This window comes from Amborella trichopoda, chromosome 13 (genome assembly GCF_054954075.1).
Source record: "Amborella trichopoda isolate Santa Cruz 75 chromosome 13, AtrichopodaSantaCruz75HAP2 v2.0, whole genome shotgun sequence".
In the NCBI taxonomy this organism is placed as follows: Eukaryota; Viridiplantae; Streptophyta; class Magnoliopsida; order Amborellales; family Amborellaceae; genus Amborella; species Amborella trichopoda.
Genome location: NC_142348.1, coordinates 35,484,434 through 35,506,236, shown reverse-complemented (window position 1 = coordinate 35,506,236; position 21,803 = coordinate 35,484,434). Strand labels below are relative to the sequence as shown.

The 21,803-nt window shown below is 35.4% G+C and overlaps 1 protein-coding gene and 1 pseudogene across 3 annotated transcripts in view; both read left to right on the top strand.

Annotated features, from left to right (window-relative positions):
- LOC18446286 (crossover junction endonuclease EME1) overlaps positions 1-12,584 on the top strand; it is a 49,026-nt gene extending 36,442 nt beyond the window's left edge. For 2 of the 3 annotated variants that reach the window (XR_016048157.1, XM_020674885.2), the window contains 3 exons: positions 5,689-5,778; positions 11,925-12,039; positions 12,124-12,584. Coding sequence is in view for 2 of the 3 variants with exons in the window: in XM_020674885.2 (XP_020530544.1) it covers positions 5,689-5,778; positions 11,925-12,039; positions 12,124-12,291 (373 nt within the window). In the remaining variant the exon portion in view is untranslated. Of the gene's footprint in view, positions 1-157; positions 293-5,688; positions 5,779-11,924; positions 12,040-12,123 lie in introns of all 3 variants that reach the window. The other variant, XM_088856562.1, reaches the window with a different exon arrangement.
- Positions 12,585-17,899: 5,315 nt separating this feature from the next.
- On the top strand, positions 17,900-18,223 carry LOC148779187 (secreted RxLR effector protein 161 pseudogene; annotated as a pseudogene).
- Positions 18,224-21,803: the final 3,580 nt, after the last annotated feature.

Genomic DNA, 21,803 nt, shown 5'->3' with positions numbered 1-21,803 from the left:
TTAATCAGCAATTAAGGAGCATGTGTCTCTAATAGAAAATAGGCTCTTATCTCTAGAGAGAATGTAGGGTGGGTGACCTCGAAAGAGAATGAGTTTATTGCATCATATGTACTGTGTTAATAACATGTGACTAAATTCACTTCACTTTGGCTGAGAGGCCGAAGCCTTCGGTTTTGCTTCTGTACCGAAGCGAAGAAACGAAGATATCTAGTGATTCGGCTTTATTCGATCGCTTTGGCTACACTCGGGTTAATTCCGTCAAAGAATGCAGATTCAGCCATAGCGGATTGGGGTAAACTTCCAACTCTGTAATGTTCAAGGGCATTAAAAAGTTTAAATTTGAATAAACTTGAATTGAATTTAAAATCAGTAGCTCTAAAACCGAAGGACATTAAAAATTGAAGTCAAAACCAAAGGCATTAAAAAAATTCCAAGGGCATTAAAACCAAAGTTCAAAGTATTATTCAAAAATTAAATTTAAAACAAAAGGCATTAAAAAATCCAAGGGCATTAAAGCGAAGTACAAAGTACTATAAAAAAATTGAATTTAAAACAAAAGAAATAAAAAAATTAATACACAAAGCACAAAGTACTTTTCCATTTTGATGCTCCAACTCAAAGGCCATTAAAAAATTGAATTTAAAATCGTACTAAAATAGTATATTTCAGCCATTTTATTTATTATTGAATTAATAGTAACAAATTTATTTATTATTAATTATTAACATTTTATTTTTAACATTTTATAAACTTAAGAATTATTTATTTATTTATTTATTTTAAAATAGCAAAGAAAAAACCAAAGTCTTCCCTTGAATCAGCTGAAGCATGGAATTGCTGCATTTCTAAGACTAAACCCAAAGCAGGTTCCGAAGTGAATCTAACAATATTTTGGTTAATAGTTTAATGATATATCATCATCATCAGAGCCTTTTCCCATCTATTTGGGGTTGGCTACATAAATTTCCATTCTGCTCTATCAAGGCCCATACCCTCAGTGAGGCCATTAGTCGCTATATCTTTTCTCACTACTTCCAACTATAATAATATAATGATATGTAATATTTATTATGTTTAGCATATTATGTATAATATTATTATAAATTAGGATATTTCTTAGAGTCAGTATTTATTTTGATGGTTTATGCTTTTAAAAATTGCTTACATTTAACTCCAGAATATTTAAATACTAAAAGGCTTTTTTTTGAATTTTAAAGCTATGCAACAAAATATGTTGCCTTTATTGCAAATATGGCGAAGTTCTATTTCCAACAAAAATCTGTCTTGGGTTTCTTAGATTACCATTGTTTTTCTTTTCTTTTTGTTGCAGTTACGGATTTTTATTTTTCTTTAAGAAGTCCTTTGTGTTTTTTCATACTTGTTTAAATTATTTGTGACAAGTTTTTAATTCATTATTGCAAAAATTTAAATATTTTAAACAAGCATACATTTTTTTTGTTCTCAATTTTTTTAAATGTGATGATTCTAAAAAAAAAAGATGGGGACCCCATTTTGTTCAAATCTCATGAGGCCTTTTAGGGAATGGACTGAGCCATTGTTTAGTTTGTTTCGCTGATGTAGCTTGAGAAGAATAAATTGTGTCTCCTTGGGAGTTTCTAAATACTCCTCTAAAGCCACTTGTTTAGATTCCCTAAATAGAAGCAGTTAATATTGAGATTGATGTTGCCCATAAAGTCAAAGGTTTGACCTAGAAATTTTTTTGGTCTTAATCGGATTTTTTTTGCTGTGTTGGAATGAAATATATCTCTAGAGATTCTATTTAGCCCATAGAAACAGCCCAAAAGATAGTCTAATATCTAATCTCTTACATGATCAGCAAAGTCTGCTCTTTTTTCATGAAATATTCTCGAGTTTCTTTTGGTCTATATGATGCAGAGTATGGATAGGGCTGAAGTTCTACAAAGGAAGAGTCTAGTTGCAGGGTAAGGGGGAGACTAAAAGGCAGATAAACGTTATTTGACCTGTGTTTGTGGTTACCGAATTCGATTTGAAGTCTATCAATTGCTTATTCCATAGGGTGGTTGCAAACTTGTACTGTAGGAATAGATGTTCATGGTTTTCTTCGGGTTTCTTGCATAGGATGCATTGGTTGGGAAGGCTGGAGACTTCACTTTTTAGTTTTTTTTTGTGCACACAAAAATATTTGTTGCTGATTTTTATTTTTAATTATAAGATTTCAAATATTATTATGTTTTGTTAACTAAAAAAGGAAATCAGCTCTATTTATTTGTTTAAATCTTAAAGATCTTATAACGTTAAAGACAAAGTGTTATTCTTTAATTATCGTTGATGATTAGTTTCCAATTTTTAATTAATGGTTTTCAAATGGTTTTAAGTTATGTCCATTATTTTTTCCTTACAGTATTTTAAAGTTTTTGTTTCTAATAATGACTGAGTATAAAATTAGTTTTTGGGAATGGGGCATTGGTGGTTAGTGGGGCAAGTGAATATAATGTTCTAGGCTCCATTCCCACGTTTAGCACTACCCCCCCCCCGAAAAAAAAAAAAAAAGTATACAAATAGTTTTAAAAGCTTTTATATCTTGCACTTTTTTTGTTTGTTGAAGAAATTTAAATATAAATACTAAATTAAACTTTCCCACAAAGTTTTCATGCTTTAAAAAAAGGTTTATGGCCAATTTTCAAATTTCTTATAATGAACTCTCAAATGCTTCACAAAAATTATGTTGATGCTTCTGAAAAAATAGGTAATAGCAAGCCGTCTTTTCTGTGACCTTTCTCAATTATTTATAAAACTTTTCTGAAGATATATTTGCTTTAAAATTATTCGTATCGCGTTTTTAAAAATGCCAAATACTATTAATTTTTATTACTAATTTGAAATCAATAAAATAAATCAAATTATCTTTACAACACAAAATACCACTTTTAAAATTTGTATTTCTCGGTTCGTGGCAGTAGCACCCCCACACCCTAGTAATCATGTTGTGGTTTCCATTTCCATGGACTCCACCCCACTAACATCTTCAAAAAAACTAGCTCCTAAACTATTTGAAAAAAAGGGTAGGGCCTTGGCTTCCCCTCTTAAGTACCCCAAAAAAACAATTATCTTTAGTATCTTTTTTGTTTCAAAATTCTGAATTTTAGGGGTGTGGATATAGTAAATTAGTAATATATATATTCTAAGTTCTACCTAGCAATAATCAACTATATTGATAATATATTCTTGATCTCTTTTGATATTTATAAAATTTGTTATTCTTTGATCTCTTCTTAACATTTCTACCTGCACATATTAATTTCATCTATGTATGTACATTGTAATAAATTTTAGGGACATAGAAATGTTAATGAAATTTTAACATCCGCTTAACACTATGGAGTTTAAAGTATGTTATCGGTTCTTTTATTCTTTCAATATAATTTTAATTTTGTTTCTCATTATATTTCTACGTGCAACATACACAAATCTGGTAGTATACTTGTTATCTAAAACTCCACTTTAGATGCCTTTACATGTAGTATTCATGTATCATTGGGTTATTTTCCGATTAAACTGTTGAATGGAGGTTATTTAGTGACCTTACTTTTGAATCATGAAGAATCTTTTGCTCCTCATTCTTACTTGCTTGATAATATTATTTGCATCAATTTGTGCACTACTACCGACCATCACTAGTGCATCTAAATTGATAAATTACAGAATTGTCCTTTTAGTATCTAATGCATCATCTTTTTGCCAGTGCTTTCTACATTACGAAAACAGAAGATCTCTCTTATTTAAACTATTAAAATAGGCTTTTGGAAACAGCTAGAAGTAGTTTTGAGTTGCATAGACACCAAGGAATGAATGCGTATTGTAATTGCGTGGCAACTGTCTTATATGCAGTTTTAGGGCTTCATGTGCCTTAAGTTTCAGGGTGCGTGTTGGAAGTGCGGCCCTTAAAAGATTGGTGGCAATAAAGAATGTGCTGAAAGCGTTGTTCGCACCAAAAGCACTCTTATATTGATTTCTAGAAGTTGCAGTTCTGGTTTAAAGGAAATTATATGCTTTCCAGCAGTAATCATTGAATGTCCATGTATGACTATTCTGTTTGGCTCCTATATGGGCCTTATAGTGTCCATTTATTGAATTTTGAACTGCTAATCGCTTTGATTTCTTGTGCCATTGAATCACTTATTGAGTCATGATGTCAACATCCTGTGTTTCAGGAGGCGGCCCTAAATATTAGATTATTGAGGGAAACTACTTAAACTTCATGCTATGAGTTAGTATTTAATTGGTAATAATTTTTTTAAAAAATTAAAAATTACTACAGCAACCTAGGTGGATAGTGCCAGGTGAGGTGCTGAGGTTGGATCTCAATGACACCCTAAATCCACTTGGATGGAGATTACATCTCTTGAGACACCTACATTACTTGGTGCCTCTGCATTGGAACTTGCAATCATAAAAACATGATAAGAAATTTATTTGGAAGAAATAATGTCCTAAACCTCTGCAGATAACATTCCCAAATGTCAGGATGGAGTACACAGTAATAAACCTCCTTATCATGCTCATATTATTTAATTAAACCATGAGTAGGCCCTCTATCTCTAGAAGACCAATACCGAGGCCTACTCAGAGGGCCTTTGCCTCTGCATTGGAGGTCACATGAATCTGTATGTTAAGGGATTAAAATTAAAGTCCTCACATTAGAGTCCCACAGTTCCTTCCCATCATGGATTTTCCCTTGGAACTCCCATCAAAATTTAGCTTTACCTCACCACTTGTAGAAGATCCAATATCAGATGTGACTCACCAGAGCTACTATCCTCCAGGCTCTTAGGCAATCTACTACCCAATGTTCTAGAAGCTCAGCCCAATCTTCTAGAAGCTCAGATCTGGTCAAGCCCGACATTAACCTGATTATGAATATTATCACTCCATATAATTTCCCATACATTAACCCCTTCATATATACATGTACTGCAACTCTCGATATGCCCCAAGTGATTGTGCTAACACTTAGCCATCTACTCTTTCTTCTTTGTGTGTCTGGAATGTTCCCCTGGTTAAATGTTTGAAGTGCATGAAAAAGTTATGAAAAAGTGAAGAGTTCCATGCAAGCAAAGTACATTGAAAGTAAATTTCTCCCCACCATTGAAAACACCACTTCCTGTCCTACCTGCATGTATAACATGCCATCAGCAATTATCCTGGCATGGTTCCAAATGGAAAAATTTCAATAAATTTCATATTATACAGAAAGGACAAATATTTATTATCAAATTCACTTGATCCTATAGTACCCATTTTGCCAACGTCCAGTCCCATCAACAGAGTCTCTGTTTTTGGAGACATGTACCTCCCTACAAATCATGAATTAAGAATTCCGTGAAGGTCTTTTTTTTTCAATAAAAAAGAGAAAGGGAAAACTGTATATACTTTTCTTGTTTCTTATTTAATAACCTGTTGTGTTCTTATGGTTAATTTAGTCATTGTTATATTGTTTGGCAGTCTATACGGATGTGCTTGTTCTTGTTCCTTATGTATAAAGGGGAAACATCTTGTTTTACTTATAAACTAGTGCATGATTATTGGAATATTTATCAGTGGCGCTCCACTAATGAACAATTATGTCAACTTCATATACAAAATATTATGACAAATAGTGGTAATAGCTGCAAGTTTCTTAATTGTGCTCTCTCTTTTTCATTGCAGAAAAAAGTTGACACGGCTATCTATTAGTGCTAATGGATCCCATATTCCAAAAGATTTTATTGACAAGGCCCTAATTAGAAGCAATGTATGGTAAGACATCTTATCCTATTGATATGGTACTCTGTGTTTGAGTAACTGAAAATTCTATATTGTTAGCCATTTTTTGCATACTTACCCTTTCTTGCCCAATGAGACATGGTGGGTCATGACTTATCACTTATATTTGTGTATCTTAATTCTCAGAGTTTAATATGTATATTTGAAATTTGATTGGTTCTTGATATTGATTATATAATCTTATCTCAGACCAAAACACATATTCCTTAGACCACACAGAGAAACATTCTTATACATCCGAAGGTCTACATTACCAGAATGCCCTAAGAAACATTTAAAATTAAGTCAAACTATACTCTACTCAAACCTCACTAAAATGACTTGAGACATAGACCATCTCGTGTGGAATTGAATAAGCTTCCAACAGCCCAAGTTCCGTTCAATCCGATGTACCATTAGAAAGTTAAGGCTGTTTTTCTGATAAAATTTGGTAATTCCAAATGGGTACAAGGGTTCCAGCACACGATGTCCTAGACTAGCACAAGGCCTACCATATGTGATACACTACGTGTTGGGCCTTGATTGTTTTGTCAGTTTCTACAACATCATCTCGAGATATGTCAAATGCCTTTTGGAACCTTTCTATGTCTGTTGGTATGTGATTTAATCATGAAATCATGAAGATTTATCCAAAACATAGTTACCCGAATCTCTTACCCAAGGTTGCGATTCCGGTTCAAAAACCAAATTCAGCGATTTCGTCCAGGAATCTTCACATAACCCTTTTTCATGAAGTCAGGAATCTCGTTTCCTCAAGTTTAGGAATCTCGATTCCAACAGTTCAATATTCTCGTTTCTAATATATTTTGATTCTCGATTTTGCAAGTTTTGAATCTTAATTCTATGCTTTTTTGAATATGGATTCCACATGTGATGGAAGTCGATTAAGCTGTTATCAAATCCAGCTTACTGAACATCAAGCACCGCGGTTTGGAATTGTATTAGCACAAAATCAAATATTAAAAATTTAGGTGACTTAAGTTGCATCCTTTTGAATGGTTCAAATTATTATGGTCTTGGATTTGGGTTATTTGGAAAGAGGAGTATCTCCCATAGTTGGTATGTTATCTAGTGTGAACTATGAATTTCTTAACAAGAGAACTTGGGCCTTGAGACTATTTATCATAGTTGGCGTGTTATCTAGTGTGAAGTTCTTAGCAAGAGAACTTGGGCTGTGCAATGTTAAAATATTTGAATACCCTAGTTCTTCATCTCTGGCATGAGATGCATGACTCATTGTTTTCTAGAATTCTACTAATTTTTCCCTACCTTTACTTTTTTGTAAAGCACGAAGAATCGAGATACATGGCAGTTTAGATTAATTTCATCCATTGCATGAATTAAAAAGTAAAATTGATTATGTTTGTACATTTCATTTGTAATCGCTTGCGTGCATATTGCTTGAAATAGAAAATAAAAATGAATTAATTTTGGCACGATTCAATTTTTGTACATATTGCGTGCATTAAAAAATAACGCACATGGATAAAGAGTGAGAAATTTTGACATTATATAGTGGCTGAAGGTTATACATTGCTTGTAATAAAATAACAAACTGTAATACATGAATTTCATTTCACACTAACATTTTTGAGAGAAAGGAGGGCCCATGCGGAAGGGAAAGGGGTGGGTGAGGTGTTATAGTCTCTTCCTTTTTCTGCCTCTTTGGGATGCAGCCAGGGTCCTCTATGTGACTGCAGATATTGGAGGCAATCTTGGGGTGGTTGTAGGTGAGGGTTGGCTTGGTTGGTGCATAGGAGATGGAGGCACTTTAGGGGCAAGTCTCAGAGTCTGACTTGATCTGTGCTCGGTGGGGGTTTCAATTGCAAGATCATCGACGTCTCTTTGAGTACTTTGTACCTCTCTTGAAGTGCTTGGGGGAGTGACTGATCCCAAAGGTTGTAAGACGTTAGGCATACATTTGTTATCATCAACATTGAGGCATGCATCCAATGCTGCAAAGGCCATTAAGTCGTCCTCGAGGGGATCATCTTCAGTATGAGCGTCCCAATCCTTGTATTTGGCTTCATAGTCTACTTGTAATCTGCTCAATGGCCTGTCATTGTAATGAACATAGACCAATGCCTCTGAACAATTTGCATTAAGCCAATTATGTTTGACGCTATGTATGTAGCTGTATGTGCTCTAACATCTCTCCACAAAAGAAGAATTTACACTTTGTGACAATACCTTCACTACAAGTGCATGTAATTTAGGAGTATCTCCACCATACATGTCCCATCACGATACACTTGCCATAGTTCTCCGATCAGCTATAGAAGCTGGGAGTGAGAGGACCCCTCTATGGCTTAAAAATCACTTTTTTGTCGCACCTTGCCTTGCTACACATCATTTGTGATCAATACCTCAAGAGCAGAATGGAACATGAAGAAACTTTTGGATCCTGATGGGATTTCACCCTCCTTTCCCTACTAGGTGATGGCATAGCCAACCACTCTCGAGAATAGTACTTGGGACTGACAAGGAATGTCAAACAATGCAATGGAAAATTTGACCTGTACCAACGAGCCAAAACTAAAATTTTCACTCTTTGAAATAACACAGGATTGTCATGTAGAGCATTCTCCGAACATAATATCCATATGCTCGTATGCATCTCCAATAACGGCCCTGTCACTATCGACAAACTTTATCATCTTACATATTGGTCTTGTAAAACACAATATCAACTTATTGATCTTCTAGTACTCGTCGTCCATTATAGTATCACGGACCAAGCCGTGTTCGATATCTGTTGCTGCACGCTTAAGACCATCCCATTGATTGCTCAACATCAGAGACATCACGCCAAACCTCCCATCTATCAACCTCATCAACAAAACTTAGTCTTCTTAGCCTTAAGAAGTTCAAGGTTAGAATATGTGCGAAATATGTTATGTCACCTAGTATGGTTACTTATATACTGCACCACCGCTTTCTCTTACTTGCAATGCTCCTTAACAAAAGCAAAGATGGATTTTTCTTATTTTTATCAGCTATATCTTTCATGAGAAGACTTAAGGTGTGAGCCAGCATCCCGACTAAGAAATATAAAGTTGACGTCGTTGAATTATGGCGCCTGCACCTTTGCAATTGGCTGCATTGCCGGTGACAGCTTGGACTAGATTATACGGTCCAACATTCTTTATAGTGGGAGAGAATGAGTCAACCCAATAGGCAATTATGGGCTAGAGAGACAAAGGAACATTCATTCACATGAACTGCAATAGATTTCTTAGGGGGCCAAAAAATCTATATTGTCTTTAGAAAACTATGTGTAGATATGGTGGCACCATTGCCAAAACAAATTTGGATGTTAGGGAAAAAAAAAAAAAAAGGGAAAAAAATGAGGGAAGAGAAAACAAGTCATTCCAACGAGGTTGGGAAGGGGGAGAATCTACGAAAAATGATGGGTCAAGATATACCAAAAAAGAAGAAAAATCAAAATGATCACCTCAAGTATCTATTCCTCCATGTCCTCTAATAAAAACGTGTCGAGAGAGGGCACTACAGCATTCAGAGAATACAGTGGAACGTCTTGGCAAAGCTCATTGGACAGGTCACTTCATCTGTTGTGAATGTCCTGCAGCTCTGCCTATAGCTGAAGGACTGATTCCCTGAGTACCTGCTCGTCCTCCTCCAAGAGCTCATTCACAAATTTCTCACTCCCAAGTTCTGCCCGAAGGCCAGAAATGTGAGCTTGCTATGATTGATTGTGGAGGACAAGCTCGATTAGTGGCAAAGGTTTTAATCAGCAACATGGACTTGATTTATGATGAAACTTTCAGTCCATTTGTAAAAATCATCATTATTCAGGTAGTTCTATCCTTCGCTTTGATGTATGGCAGTCTCTCTTCCCACTCGATGTGAATGCCTTTCTTCATGGAGCGTTAAAAGTTAAGGTACACATAGAGTAGTCCCCAAGTTTCACTGAGGACCCTTTGGAATCGTTTGTAAGTTCAAGAGATCCATATATGGATTTATGTCGCCTTCTCATACTTGGTTTCAAAGCTTTCATCATGCATTAATAGACTATGCGCTCATGGGGACTTTGATGGATCATTGTCTTTTCATTTACATGACCACCAGGGGTATTGTGCTTATCCTCCTGTATGTCGATGACATTATTATTGCAGGAAGTTCTTCTGAACTTATCAGCAACATCATGAGATTCCTTCATGGCAAGTTTCATAAAGATTGGGGACAGTTATGGTACTCTCTGGTGATAGAAATGGATCACATTCAGGATGAGCTATGATTGCTTCAACATATTTATACACCACACTATTATGTTGCATTTCAAACCATCAACCAATTCCGCCAAACTCAACGAAAGATTGAGAGCGCATAAAGGAAATCACACGAAGAACTAGAAAAATACCGATGTATGGCGGGCATAGTTACGTACCTCACCCTCACTTGTCCTTTGAAATCTTCACAGTAAATCAGATGTGTCAGTTTATGCATGCAACCACTGATGCGCACCTGGTAGGGTTATCATGCATAATGATATCTTGGAGGAGCAAGAAGCAAAAGTTCGTCTCACAATTGACTGTGGAGGCCAAGTGTATATCATTGGCAAGCATCGTGCAAAGATTTCTTGGATAAAAAATCTGATTGCATCACGTGATTACAAAGTACAGCAGTCTATCATCCATTGCAATACCCAGAGTTCTCTTGTTGGTGCAGCTAATCCTATTTTTCATGATCTTGCCAAGCACATAATGCACTCCCTCTGGTGTAGAAGATCACTATAATCTCAATTTAACATGTTTTCAATGCTCTTAAAAGCCAAAAAAATACATGGGGAATCACTATGTTGGCTTCCCCATTGAATACTATGGATGCGATGACGGACGTTCTTTCAACTTCCACTATACTATTCATATTCCCATTGGGAATAATGGGATACTTTTTGATTGAATACATACACATTGCCAAGAGTCGTACGTTTATTGCTTTTTAATTATTCTTGGAAAACGTTTCCTTTGTTATTTCCTTTAAATTATGGTACCTGGTGATATTAGATTCTATTGTGCCCGGTATCTAATAGCAGTCTTGCCTGGTATGGGTATAGCAATATTTATCGCTTTATGCTATACTACATCTGGTTTACTGATTATCAATGTGTATCCACTATTGAATGCCTATACCATGCTATACTTATGCTTTCCATGGTGGTCACCTTGCTGATTTTGTTGGTACCATATCAAACTCTGCGGTTTTTATGATAAAATCTTTTCAAGTTCTGAATGAAATCCCCTCATTGCGCCAAAAAGGAGATCAAAACATTGAAGTGAATGCCTAGTTTCATAAAAGGTTCAGGTGCCTTTTAGAAAAAAGTAGTTGGGCTTTTATTCTTAAAACCACATATCCATCGAAACTCAAACTTCAGCTCTCTGAGTCTGTATCATTGCCATGCAAAAGATGTGAGGCACATCTCAATGTCTCACACATGTGAATTGAAAAGGTCCTTCAAATAAAGGACCAACATCCATAAATTCTTAAATGCTCTGACTTCTTCATGCGGCCTTGAATTGAACTTTAGTTGAATGTGGTGAATTGAGGACTGAATGGAATTGCTCAGGTTTTTCCCCAAAATTAGGGCTTCACATGCGTGTTCTGGTGAGCTAGTGGGCACAGCTGGGCATGACATTTTTTTGGCTTTTCAAAACTCTTGCAGCAACTAGATACCATGCCTTAGGGGTTGTATCTATCTTCAAATGCAAAAGGAGTACTTTCAATGCTACCAATGTCTCTCAGTGCAGATTACTGGATTAATTGAATTTCTCTTGTTTATTGATCTTTGACTTTTTTTTTTTTTTTGATATTTGGGAAACATTAGTGTCAATGTAAGGGAAGATATTTTGGTAATGTCAACTTCCAAAATTTTTTAGCTTGTGTGCTACAATATTGTGGTAAAATTTCAACCTGGTAGGCAGTTATTGATTCACTTTGTATCCTCATGCTCATGATGCCAAGTTTAATTTTTCTCGTTGTCAACTGTGTTTACTGTTTGTTTCTTAACTTCGTGAAATTTCTTAACTTTCTGTGAAATGTTTCACGTGTTTGCATAAATGGAGGCATTTATTAGGTAACTGGCATGGTGTTTTATGCAGGTTAAAAGCCCTGGTCGCCATCCCAAAAGTCCAACCTAGATTTGCTGTTGCTATTTGGAAGAAATACCCAACGATGAGATCCCTTTTAAATGTGTATCTAGATCCCAATAGAACGGTAGATTCTCTCTCTTTCTCTCTCTCTCTCAACTGGCCCCGGATTGGATGGAGTTGTATCCTCAGTAATCTGTATGATTGACAGGTTCATGAGAAAGAATTTCTGTTGAAAGATTTGATGACCTCAGGCTTGGAGCAGGGGAAGAGAGTGGGTGAGGTTTGTTCGAAAAGGGTCTATAGGATACTCATGGCTCAGAGGGGGAGCATACAAACTGATGATGTCGAGGAGGGAGCAGACTTTTTTGAGATCTGAGCCTCCACTTCTGATAAAAAGCATGTCTGGGGATCTACATGCTGTTTAATTATCATTGGATTAAAAAGAGGAAAACATGAAGCATTCACAATTATTTGTGTTTAACATCGAATAAATAGCAGATGCAGTTTTTGGCTTTTTCCTTTTGTTGTTGTAATATTTGTGTAATACTGTATTGACTCGGTCAAGACATTGTAGAGTTGCTTTGCTTGAGAATATCTTTGGTGGTAAAACAACTAGTTTTGCTAATGGCTCTGAAGAACATCAATAATAAAAAGGTGTGGTTTCTATAAGGTTGCAACCTTAACCTTAATCATTCCAATTAAGGTGCACCTCCAAATTTTATCATAACATGTAATTTTGGTGTAAAATATTCTTAAGATTATGTCAAATTTTATTTTCGTATCTAATTATAAAATTTTAAACTCCAAAAATAGTTAAAATCCAGTAGATCTATAAACATATGAAAATCTTAAAAGTTGATCTAGATAATGTGTTGCAAGATGCCTTATTTTTAAGACATTTTTTTTTTTTTTTTTCATATTCATCCATCTCGATATTGAAATGATCAATTAGCTGATTTTTCATCATTAAAACAACTTTTTCTGATGGATTTTTGAGATGCATCTTTAATTCTACATTTTAATGTTGTAACTTTATATAAACTTTTTCCATAATAAATAACTTTACCCTTTTCCTTATCTTTCCAAGTCCTGTCTGTCCATATCACTTCTGGGATTTGAATCAATATCTAAGGCAAGTTGTCAAATGATTGAAGGCAATGAAAGCAAAATATTACTTTGGCCTTTTTGTTAACTGGGAAAACAGATGATGTTATTGTATTCTCTGTATTATTATGGCTTTCCTTATTTGGAATTGAGAAAAGCCAAAAAAAAAAAAAACAAAAAAAGAACCACTTTCCATATTTCTCCAAAGACCGTGCACATCTACGAACAAGGGGGAAACGCGGCATGCCCCTTCACTCTCTCTTTTAAAACCAAATTATTTCTCTCCTCTCCTGTAGCAAACCCTAGCAAGCACTAGCGTTCATCAAATATAAAAACATAACATTTGTTAAATACAAAAATGTAAAAGGAAAAATAAGATAAAAAAAATCCAATGATTATTTTAATTTAAATTATTAGTGGAAAAATTCACTAAGTTTATGTAGCAGTAATTCTCATTTGAGTTAAGGTATATCCCAAAAGAAATCATGGCATTCTTTTGTAAATATTTAAAATGACAGTTAAAATATTGTAACCCACAAACAATTTTCATATATAAATTTATCAAAAGAGAAACTCCCTCTCTCCCGACGTAGCCCCCTCTTTCTCTCCCTTCATGATTTGGTAATCTCTCTATATCCACAACTTTTCCCTCTCTCTATCTTCTTTGAGATGGAATGTGAATGCTTTCTCCCTATCTCTTCCTAAATGTATATATTCTAATTATATTTTCTCAATTTTATCTTTTTGAATGTGCCCATTGTGCACATGGCCCACCATGGCTTAAATTGGTGGGGCCAACAAAGCCTAGGTGGCACGCCCCAATTTTAGGGGCTTCCTAATTGCATGGGTGGCACGCCCCACTTTTAGGGGTTTTCTTATTTTATAGGGTTGAATTGATAAAGAGTAATAACTTTGGCTTGGAGGCCAAATTATTGTGAGATTTGGAGAAATGTTTTGTCTTGAGGAAGATTTGAATGAATCCTTAGTGTCTTGATAAGACTTATGCATATATTGGATAAAACTCAATATTATGATTAATATTATTTTATTTAATTTCTATTGATGGGAGAATGGTCAAAGGAAAAAGGCAGATAAAGGTTCTAACACCTTCCATAGCATGTTGATAGCTCATCTATTGGAATGGAACGCCCAAATCTCTCACCCTACAAGTCATCTATGATCAATGGTTCATATTCAATCCACAAGAAGAAGCAAGCTATAAAAATCCTAATTGCACTATAAAAAGTGGACCCTTTGCCCATATTTCTCTGCACACCACTATCTCTCTTCTCTCTCTCTCTCTCTCTCTCTCTTTGGTAGCAATAGGGGGCATGCCCCAACCTGAGAAGTCTCTCTCTCTAGATCATACTAAGGGGCACACCCCACCTCTTGGACTATATCTCTTTGATCTTGCTTTGATGAACCTAAGGGTTGGGTAGTAGTAAGTAGATGCTATCTTGTTTAAACTAGGTCTTGTAAGTATGTACCTAAGTTCGAATTTTATGATCAAGAGGAGTTCATAGTTCCATTAGAGGGTTTGCCTTGAAACTTCATTTTCTATTGAGATTGAAGTTTGATCGTTGATCCCGCGCCATCAGATAGTGGTGACTCAGTGTAGGGTCTAATAAGCCCGATTGAGGTAATCTTCAGCATTCTTCTTTTTCATTTCTTGTCTTTTTAATTATATTGTCTTAACATTCCTAAGCATGAGAAATAATGGTTATTTTCTTTGTTTAAAGAAAATTAGTTTAATGGCATCAAAGTTTTACGATCTTGGATTTGTTGGTTTTACTTTTATTTTCTTAAAACAAGAATTATTGTAACAAGACTACTTGTAAGTGATTTTTGCTGAAAGAAAAAGGGGTGAAAAGAATAATAAAAAAATAAGAATACAAATACTGTAGCAAGATCACATTGGTCTATCTTTCATTGATATCAGAACATAGTTACTTATTGCCATTGTGAGTCTTTTCTCTTTATTGAGTCTAGATCTATCTTGAGAATAAAAGATATGGACGCACGTACCTTCATCTCGGAGATCCAAAAATCCGAAATGTTTGATGGGACCAATTATGCCTTTTGGAAAAGAAAGATTGGATATGTCGTTTATATGGAACACTTGCATGAGATGCTCTATGAGTATTGTCCTCATCGTCCAAATAACGACTCATCTCAAGCAATCAAAGATGAGTATGCCACTTGAGAAACTTTTATGCTCTCTCTCTCAACTAGAAAGAAAACCTTAAAGTTGGAGGAGCTCATCGTGACAATCAAAAGAGAAGAAGAAATGAGGAACTCAAACATTGCACCAACATCAACTCCAAGGGAGGCCGTACACTTGGTAAAATTTTCACCATCTTTTAAACCTAAGAAAAGACATGGTAGAAATAATTTTGGAAAGAGAGGAGATAACAAACAGAGATATTTTGAAAACAAAAGAAGAAAAAGAGATACTAGACTTGCTTTATTTGCAAGAAGGTAGGCCACATACCCAAGTATTGTAGGTCCAACAAATTTGGTGGGACAAACAAGGAACTTGTTTGTGTGGTCTTTGAAACTTAACTAGCCGACCCCAAGGAAGCTTTTTGGTGTCTTGACTCGGGAGCTACAGCTCATGTCTTAAACACCAGAGAAAGCTTCCACTCTTTTATTCCCATGGGGTCCGGGGACCAACACATCTATATGGGAGGAAAACAAAAGACCGATGTGCTTGGAGTCGGGGATTTTGAGGTTAAATTGAAATGTGGGAGTGTCTTGAACGTAAAGCAAACACTTTATGCTCTCGTTATGAGGAAGTGTTTGGTTTCGGTTCCTAAGATAACTCTAGTGGGATTCGTGACCACTTTCATTGGAGAGAAGGTAGCAGTCAAGATGGGGGATAATGTTGTTATAATTGGACGTCTTTGGATGATTTATTTACTATTAAAATAAAAGGAAACCTTACTTATGCCTCGTCTCCTAATGATTTAGATATTACCTTATGACATGTGAGGTTAGGACACATTAATTACAAAAGAATGGAAAGATTGAAAAATGATGGTATTATTCAAAATTATAAGGTGATGTATCAAAAGTGTGTAAGTCTTGTGTGCAAGGAAAACTAACAAGGAAAAATATCATTGGGGCAAAAACAACTATTAATGTTTTAGAAATCATTCATAGTGACATATGTGGTCTTATGAATGTGGCGACCAAAAGCCGCAAAAGATATCTCATCACTTTTATAGATGACCACTAGCGAAATGGCCATGTGTATCTTAAGCACACAAAATTCGAAGCTTTAGAAAAGTTTAAAGTATATAAAGCTGTAGTAGAAAATCAAACTGACTTAGAAATTAAAGTCCTTAGAACCGATAGATGAGGGAATATTCATCCAAACATTTCAAAGAATTTTGTGTTGAAAATTGAATCATCTATCAATATACCATGCCTTATACTCTCGAACAAAATGATGTTGTTAAGAGATGGAACATGACATTGGTTAAAATGGTAAGGAGTATAATGGAGGAATGCTATGTTCTCCCAGATTTTTGAAGAAAAGCAGTGTCAGACTCCCATAAAAGACGCCCAACTTACTCCTTACGAAATATTCACCGGTCGTGCTCTCTTTCTTGACGATCTAAAAGTTTGGGGTTGCTCAGTCCATGTCCTAATCCTACACCAAAATAGGACCAAACTTCAACCCAAAACTGTAAAGACCATTTTTATTGGCTACGTAGACTATGATAAGAGGTATCGATTCTACAACCTTGAAACTGGAGTAGTTATTGAGAGTTGTGATGCCCATTTCTTCGAGGAAGAATTCTTTGAAGCAAGATAGAGTCACAAACAAGCCAACCTCTTTGAGGAGGCTAGAAATAAGGATGTGCTTAGAGAACCCGAACCCGAAACTTCAAATAGACTTGAGCCCGAACCCGAACCCTCAATTCAAAATGAGCCTGAACCCTAACCAAGATGAGGTGACTGGATTAGTAGACTACCTTTATAGCTAGAACACTATGTCTACCTAGAGGACCACTATGGTAGAATTGGGGATAATCTAGATTCTGAACCTAAACCTATTATAAAGCTTTGTCTTGTCCTAAAAAAGAGTATTGGATAGAAGCCATGAAGGATGAATATGCTTCTATTAACCAAAACCATGTTTGGGAATTAGTGCCACTACCTCGAAAACGTAAGGCTATAGGATGTAAGTGGATTATCAAGAAGAAGTTTAACTCGGAAGGGAAAATAGAAAAATACAAAGCTAAACTAGTTGCAAAGGGATTCACCCAAAAAGAAGGGATAGATTATGATGAGACCTTTTTTTCAGTTGCTAAATTTTCATCCATCAGAATCTTAATAGCCATAGTAGCTTATTTTGATTTTGAGGTTCATCAGATGGATGCCAAAACAACTTTTCTAAATGAAGATTTAGATGAAGAAATCTACATGAGTCAACCAAGAAGGGAAACCTAGTGTGTAAGCTTAACAAATCTATCTATGGCTTAAAACAAGCATCGCGTCAGTGGTACATAAAATTTCAAGAGATTCTAGCCCTTACGGGGTTATCTACTAATAATGATGACTATTTTATCTATCAAAAGATCAGTGGGAGTGATGTGGTTTTCATTTTCTTGTATGTGGATGATATATTAATTGTTAGTAGCTTGATTGTCTTATTAGTAGAGACTAAAACTTTTCTTCCACAACACTTCGATATGAAAGATCTTGGAGAAACTTCATATGTGTAGGGAATCAAGATAGCAAGAAACAGAAAAGAGAAAACTATCCAACTTTCCCAGGCAACCTACTGCAAGAGGATATTAGAAAAGTTTGATATGGATAATTGTAATCCCATGTCTATGCCAATAGATAAAAATACGAAGCTTATTAATAAGATGTGTCGTACTAAAGATATTGATATAAAAGCCATGGAGAGAGTGCCTTATAGGAGCGTAGTTGGGTCCCTTATGTATGCCATGATGAGACCAAGGCCTGATTTGTCTTTTGCCATGAGCATGGTTAGCCGATTCCAATGTAATCCTGGAGAGGAGCATTCGAGGGCGGTTAAGAGAATATTTAGATATTTAAAAGGGGCCATGAACTATGCACTTACATACAAAGGAGAAATTGAAGTAGCAATTGAGGGGTATTCAGATGCAAGCTATCTCACGGATCCAGATGATGCGAAGGCCACATCTGGATACATGTTTATGCTTTGAGGGGGTGCATTTTCTTAGAACTAAAAGAAACAGGATGTGGTGGCATTGTCCACCATGTAGGCTGAATACATGGCATGTTGTTTGGCGGCTAAGGAGCCCGTATAGATTAAGAAGTTTCTTAATCAATTCAATTTTTATCCCGTGAGTTGTGAGGCAGTAAGGATCTTTTGTGACAACATGCGACAATTACATATCAAAGGAGCCATGTTTTCATAAGAAATCCAAGCACATAAAACCATATTTATATCACCTGAGGAATGAGTTGAGATTGAGAGAGATCAAGATTAGCCATATATCCACAGATCTGATGATTGTAGATTCTTTAACAAAAGGCGTTGCCCCTAACGTTTTTGTAAGATATGTGAGAGAGATGGGGATGAGAGAAAGTGATGAAGAGAGAATGTAAGGCTTTCAAAAGCCAAGTAGGAGATGTTGGGTGAATGTGTCCATTAAAGGCTTTATTAGTGCTTGTAATGAAACATTTGATATAATGGAACATGAACTCAGTGGGAGTGTGGTTCCTCGTAGACTATACTAAGAAAATATTATTTGCTGATATTGAACTATGCTTGACGGTCTAGGCCAGTCCGTTTGGAAAAACATATGTTACCTGGGCATAGAAAATTATTCGGTAATGGTTCTAATAAGTCATTCCTTGATGAGGTCGGAGTATACTTAGATGAGTGAGTCGATGGACTGTGTGACCCTTGTGTGTGATGGTGGCCTTCGGAGACTGGGGCCAAAGCCTCATCTATATATCATCACACGACATGCATAATGATAGCCGTTTCGAGAAAGCGAATCACCTTTTAGGATGATGCTTGTGCATATGCGAGAGATACCCCTATGCGCCATAGGAACTGTGATCACATCAGGTCCTGATGACCTTGACACATATCTAGGGGAGAACTTAAAATTCACAAACTGAGATTATGACCACTTGGCTTATCAACCAGACTTTGGTGACTCACTAATGAGTATCTGCATAGACTGTGGGTCATGAAAAATACGAGGTCGGTTGATAAAGCAAGTAAGGACCGTAGTCCACGGTTGAAGATGGAGTGCCCCAAAATGTTTATTCCTAAATTATATGGATCTTTATCCCATCTAATGAATATAATTGTGTTTATTTTTATGATGATATGATTTTTGAATTATTATATGAATATTTCTGGATCCCTAGATATTTTATTTATAAAATTTGGATTTATAAAAATGAAGATATTGATTTTCTAATGCTTTAAAATATTCACATTAATTCTAAAATTATTTTATTGAGTATTAAAAATATTTAAAATAAGCATTGGGGGGCCCATTGTGCACATAAGCCCACCATGACCTAAATTGGTGGGGCCAACAATGCCACCTCATGGATGACATGCTCCAATTTGAGGGGCTTCCTATTCTTATGGGTGGCGCACCCCACTTTTTGGGACTTTCCTATTTTATAGGGGTGAATTGATAAATAGCAATAACTTTGGCTTGCATGCCAAGTTATGGTGCGATTTGGATAAGTGTTTTATCTTGAAGAAGATTTGAATGAATCTTTAAAAGTTTGATAATGCTTATGCATATTTTAGATAAAGCTTATTAATATTATCTTATTTAATTTTTATTGATGGGATAATGCTCCAAGGAAAAAGGGGGATAAAGGTTCTCACCCCACAAGTCACTCATGATCAATAGTTCATATTTAATCCACAAGAAGAGGCAAGCCATAGAAATCCTAAAAAACCCTTATCCTATTTTTACACTATAAAAGATGACCTCATGCCCATAACTCTCTACACACCAATATTGCTCTTATCTCTAAATATTTTTCTCTCTCTTTGATAGCAATAGGGGACACGCCCCAACCATAGAAGTCTCTCTCTCTCGATCATACTAACGGGCACACCCCACCTCTTGGACTATCTCTCTCTAGGTTGACCTAAGGGGCATGCCCCACCTAGATGGTGTTCTATCTCTCTCTCATCTTGCTTTGATGAACCTAAGGGTTGGGTAGTAGCAAATATATGCTATCTTGCTTAAACTAGATATTGTGGGTTTGTACCTAAGTTCGAATTTTGTGATAAACAAGAGTTCATAGTTCTATTAGAGGGTTTGCCTTGAAATTTTTCTTTTCCATTAAGATTAAAGGTTGAACGTTGATCCCGCACCATCAGATGGTCGTGACTCGGTGTGGGATGTAATAAGCCCAGTTGAAGTAATATCCGGCATTTTTCTTTCATTTCTTGCTTTTCTCTATTATATTGTCTTTACATTTTCAAGCATGAGGAGTAATAGTTATTTTATTTGTTTAAAGAAAATTAGTTTAATGGCATCAAGGTTTTAAGATCTTGGATCTGTTGGTTTACTTTTATTTTTTCTTGAAGCAAGAATTATTGTAACAAGACCGCTTATAAGTAATCATTGCTAAAAAAAAGGAGTGAAAAGAATAAAAAAAAAAAAAATATTATATATATTTATATATATATTCCCGGCAAAATCACGTTGGTCTTCCTTTCAGTTTCCACTTGGAAGGACCCATCTAATTCATTTGTATATCTTTTAAGTTCACTATAATAAGCAACAACTCCACACTTGATCGAGTGTCGTCTTCTTTTTAGTGAATTTAAACCTTAGTATAGTCTTGTTTTCTCAGGATTTAAGCCCCAAGTACTTTGGAAATAAAAACTTTGTTACTATTCCTTTGTTTGATTATTTATATCTTGCAGGAATCAAAGTTCTTTCACTGGTGATTGATACATATCATCAATGGGGTTGGTGAGGGACTTGAAGATCTGGCATTTGAGTACCTAGATGTCTTTACTAAGGTCTCTCATTCACTTGGTGATGCTAAATCTTAACATTTGATCGGTGATTACATAGGGTATCTTTAATGTGGTAGAGGAAATACTAACTTTTGTTGCCACCTTTTGAAGTTTGGCAATCGTATTGATTACGCTCGACAAAATCTGGATTCATAACTTTGATGAAATCATGGAAGGTTCTATTGTTAAACTAAAAAAATATTGGCTTGAATTGCTGAAATGCAATGAATGTGGGTGAGATGGGGCTATAAAATTTCAATTTATTTGGATATATTTGAAAACAAATTGGAGATAGAGTTTTCAGGTGCATAATTGAGTTATCTGACAATATTTGGTTGATTAATGATAGGTAAGTTATATAAGGTTGAGGCTCTAAACAATCAAATTTAGGCACACCTCAAAAATTCAGAGATTGTTTCGATGCCCAAATATCCTCAAATTGACCATCTCGACCTCAATATGTATGGACATACGAAAAAGATAGATTTCAAGTCTTCAAAATAGTGTAACTTGTAATGTATTTTCTAGACCATCAATTTCTAAGATTTCCAAGTGTTCATAGATCTGCTCGTTCTATATTATTTTTGAAGTTTTAAATTCTATAATTAGAGGTGAAAATAATTTTTCAAGCTATCACAAAGATTTCTTGTAATGAAACAACATCTTTTGATACTATTTAAAGGTACGTTTTACTTTGGTTGTTTAGGACCCGAGCCTTATCAAACCACACCCTTAATAATAATCAGTATGCATAAAGTTCTCCAGGT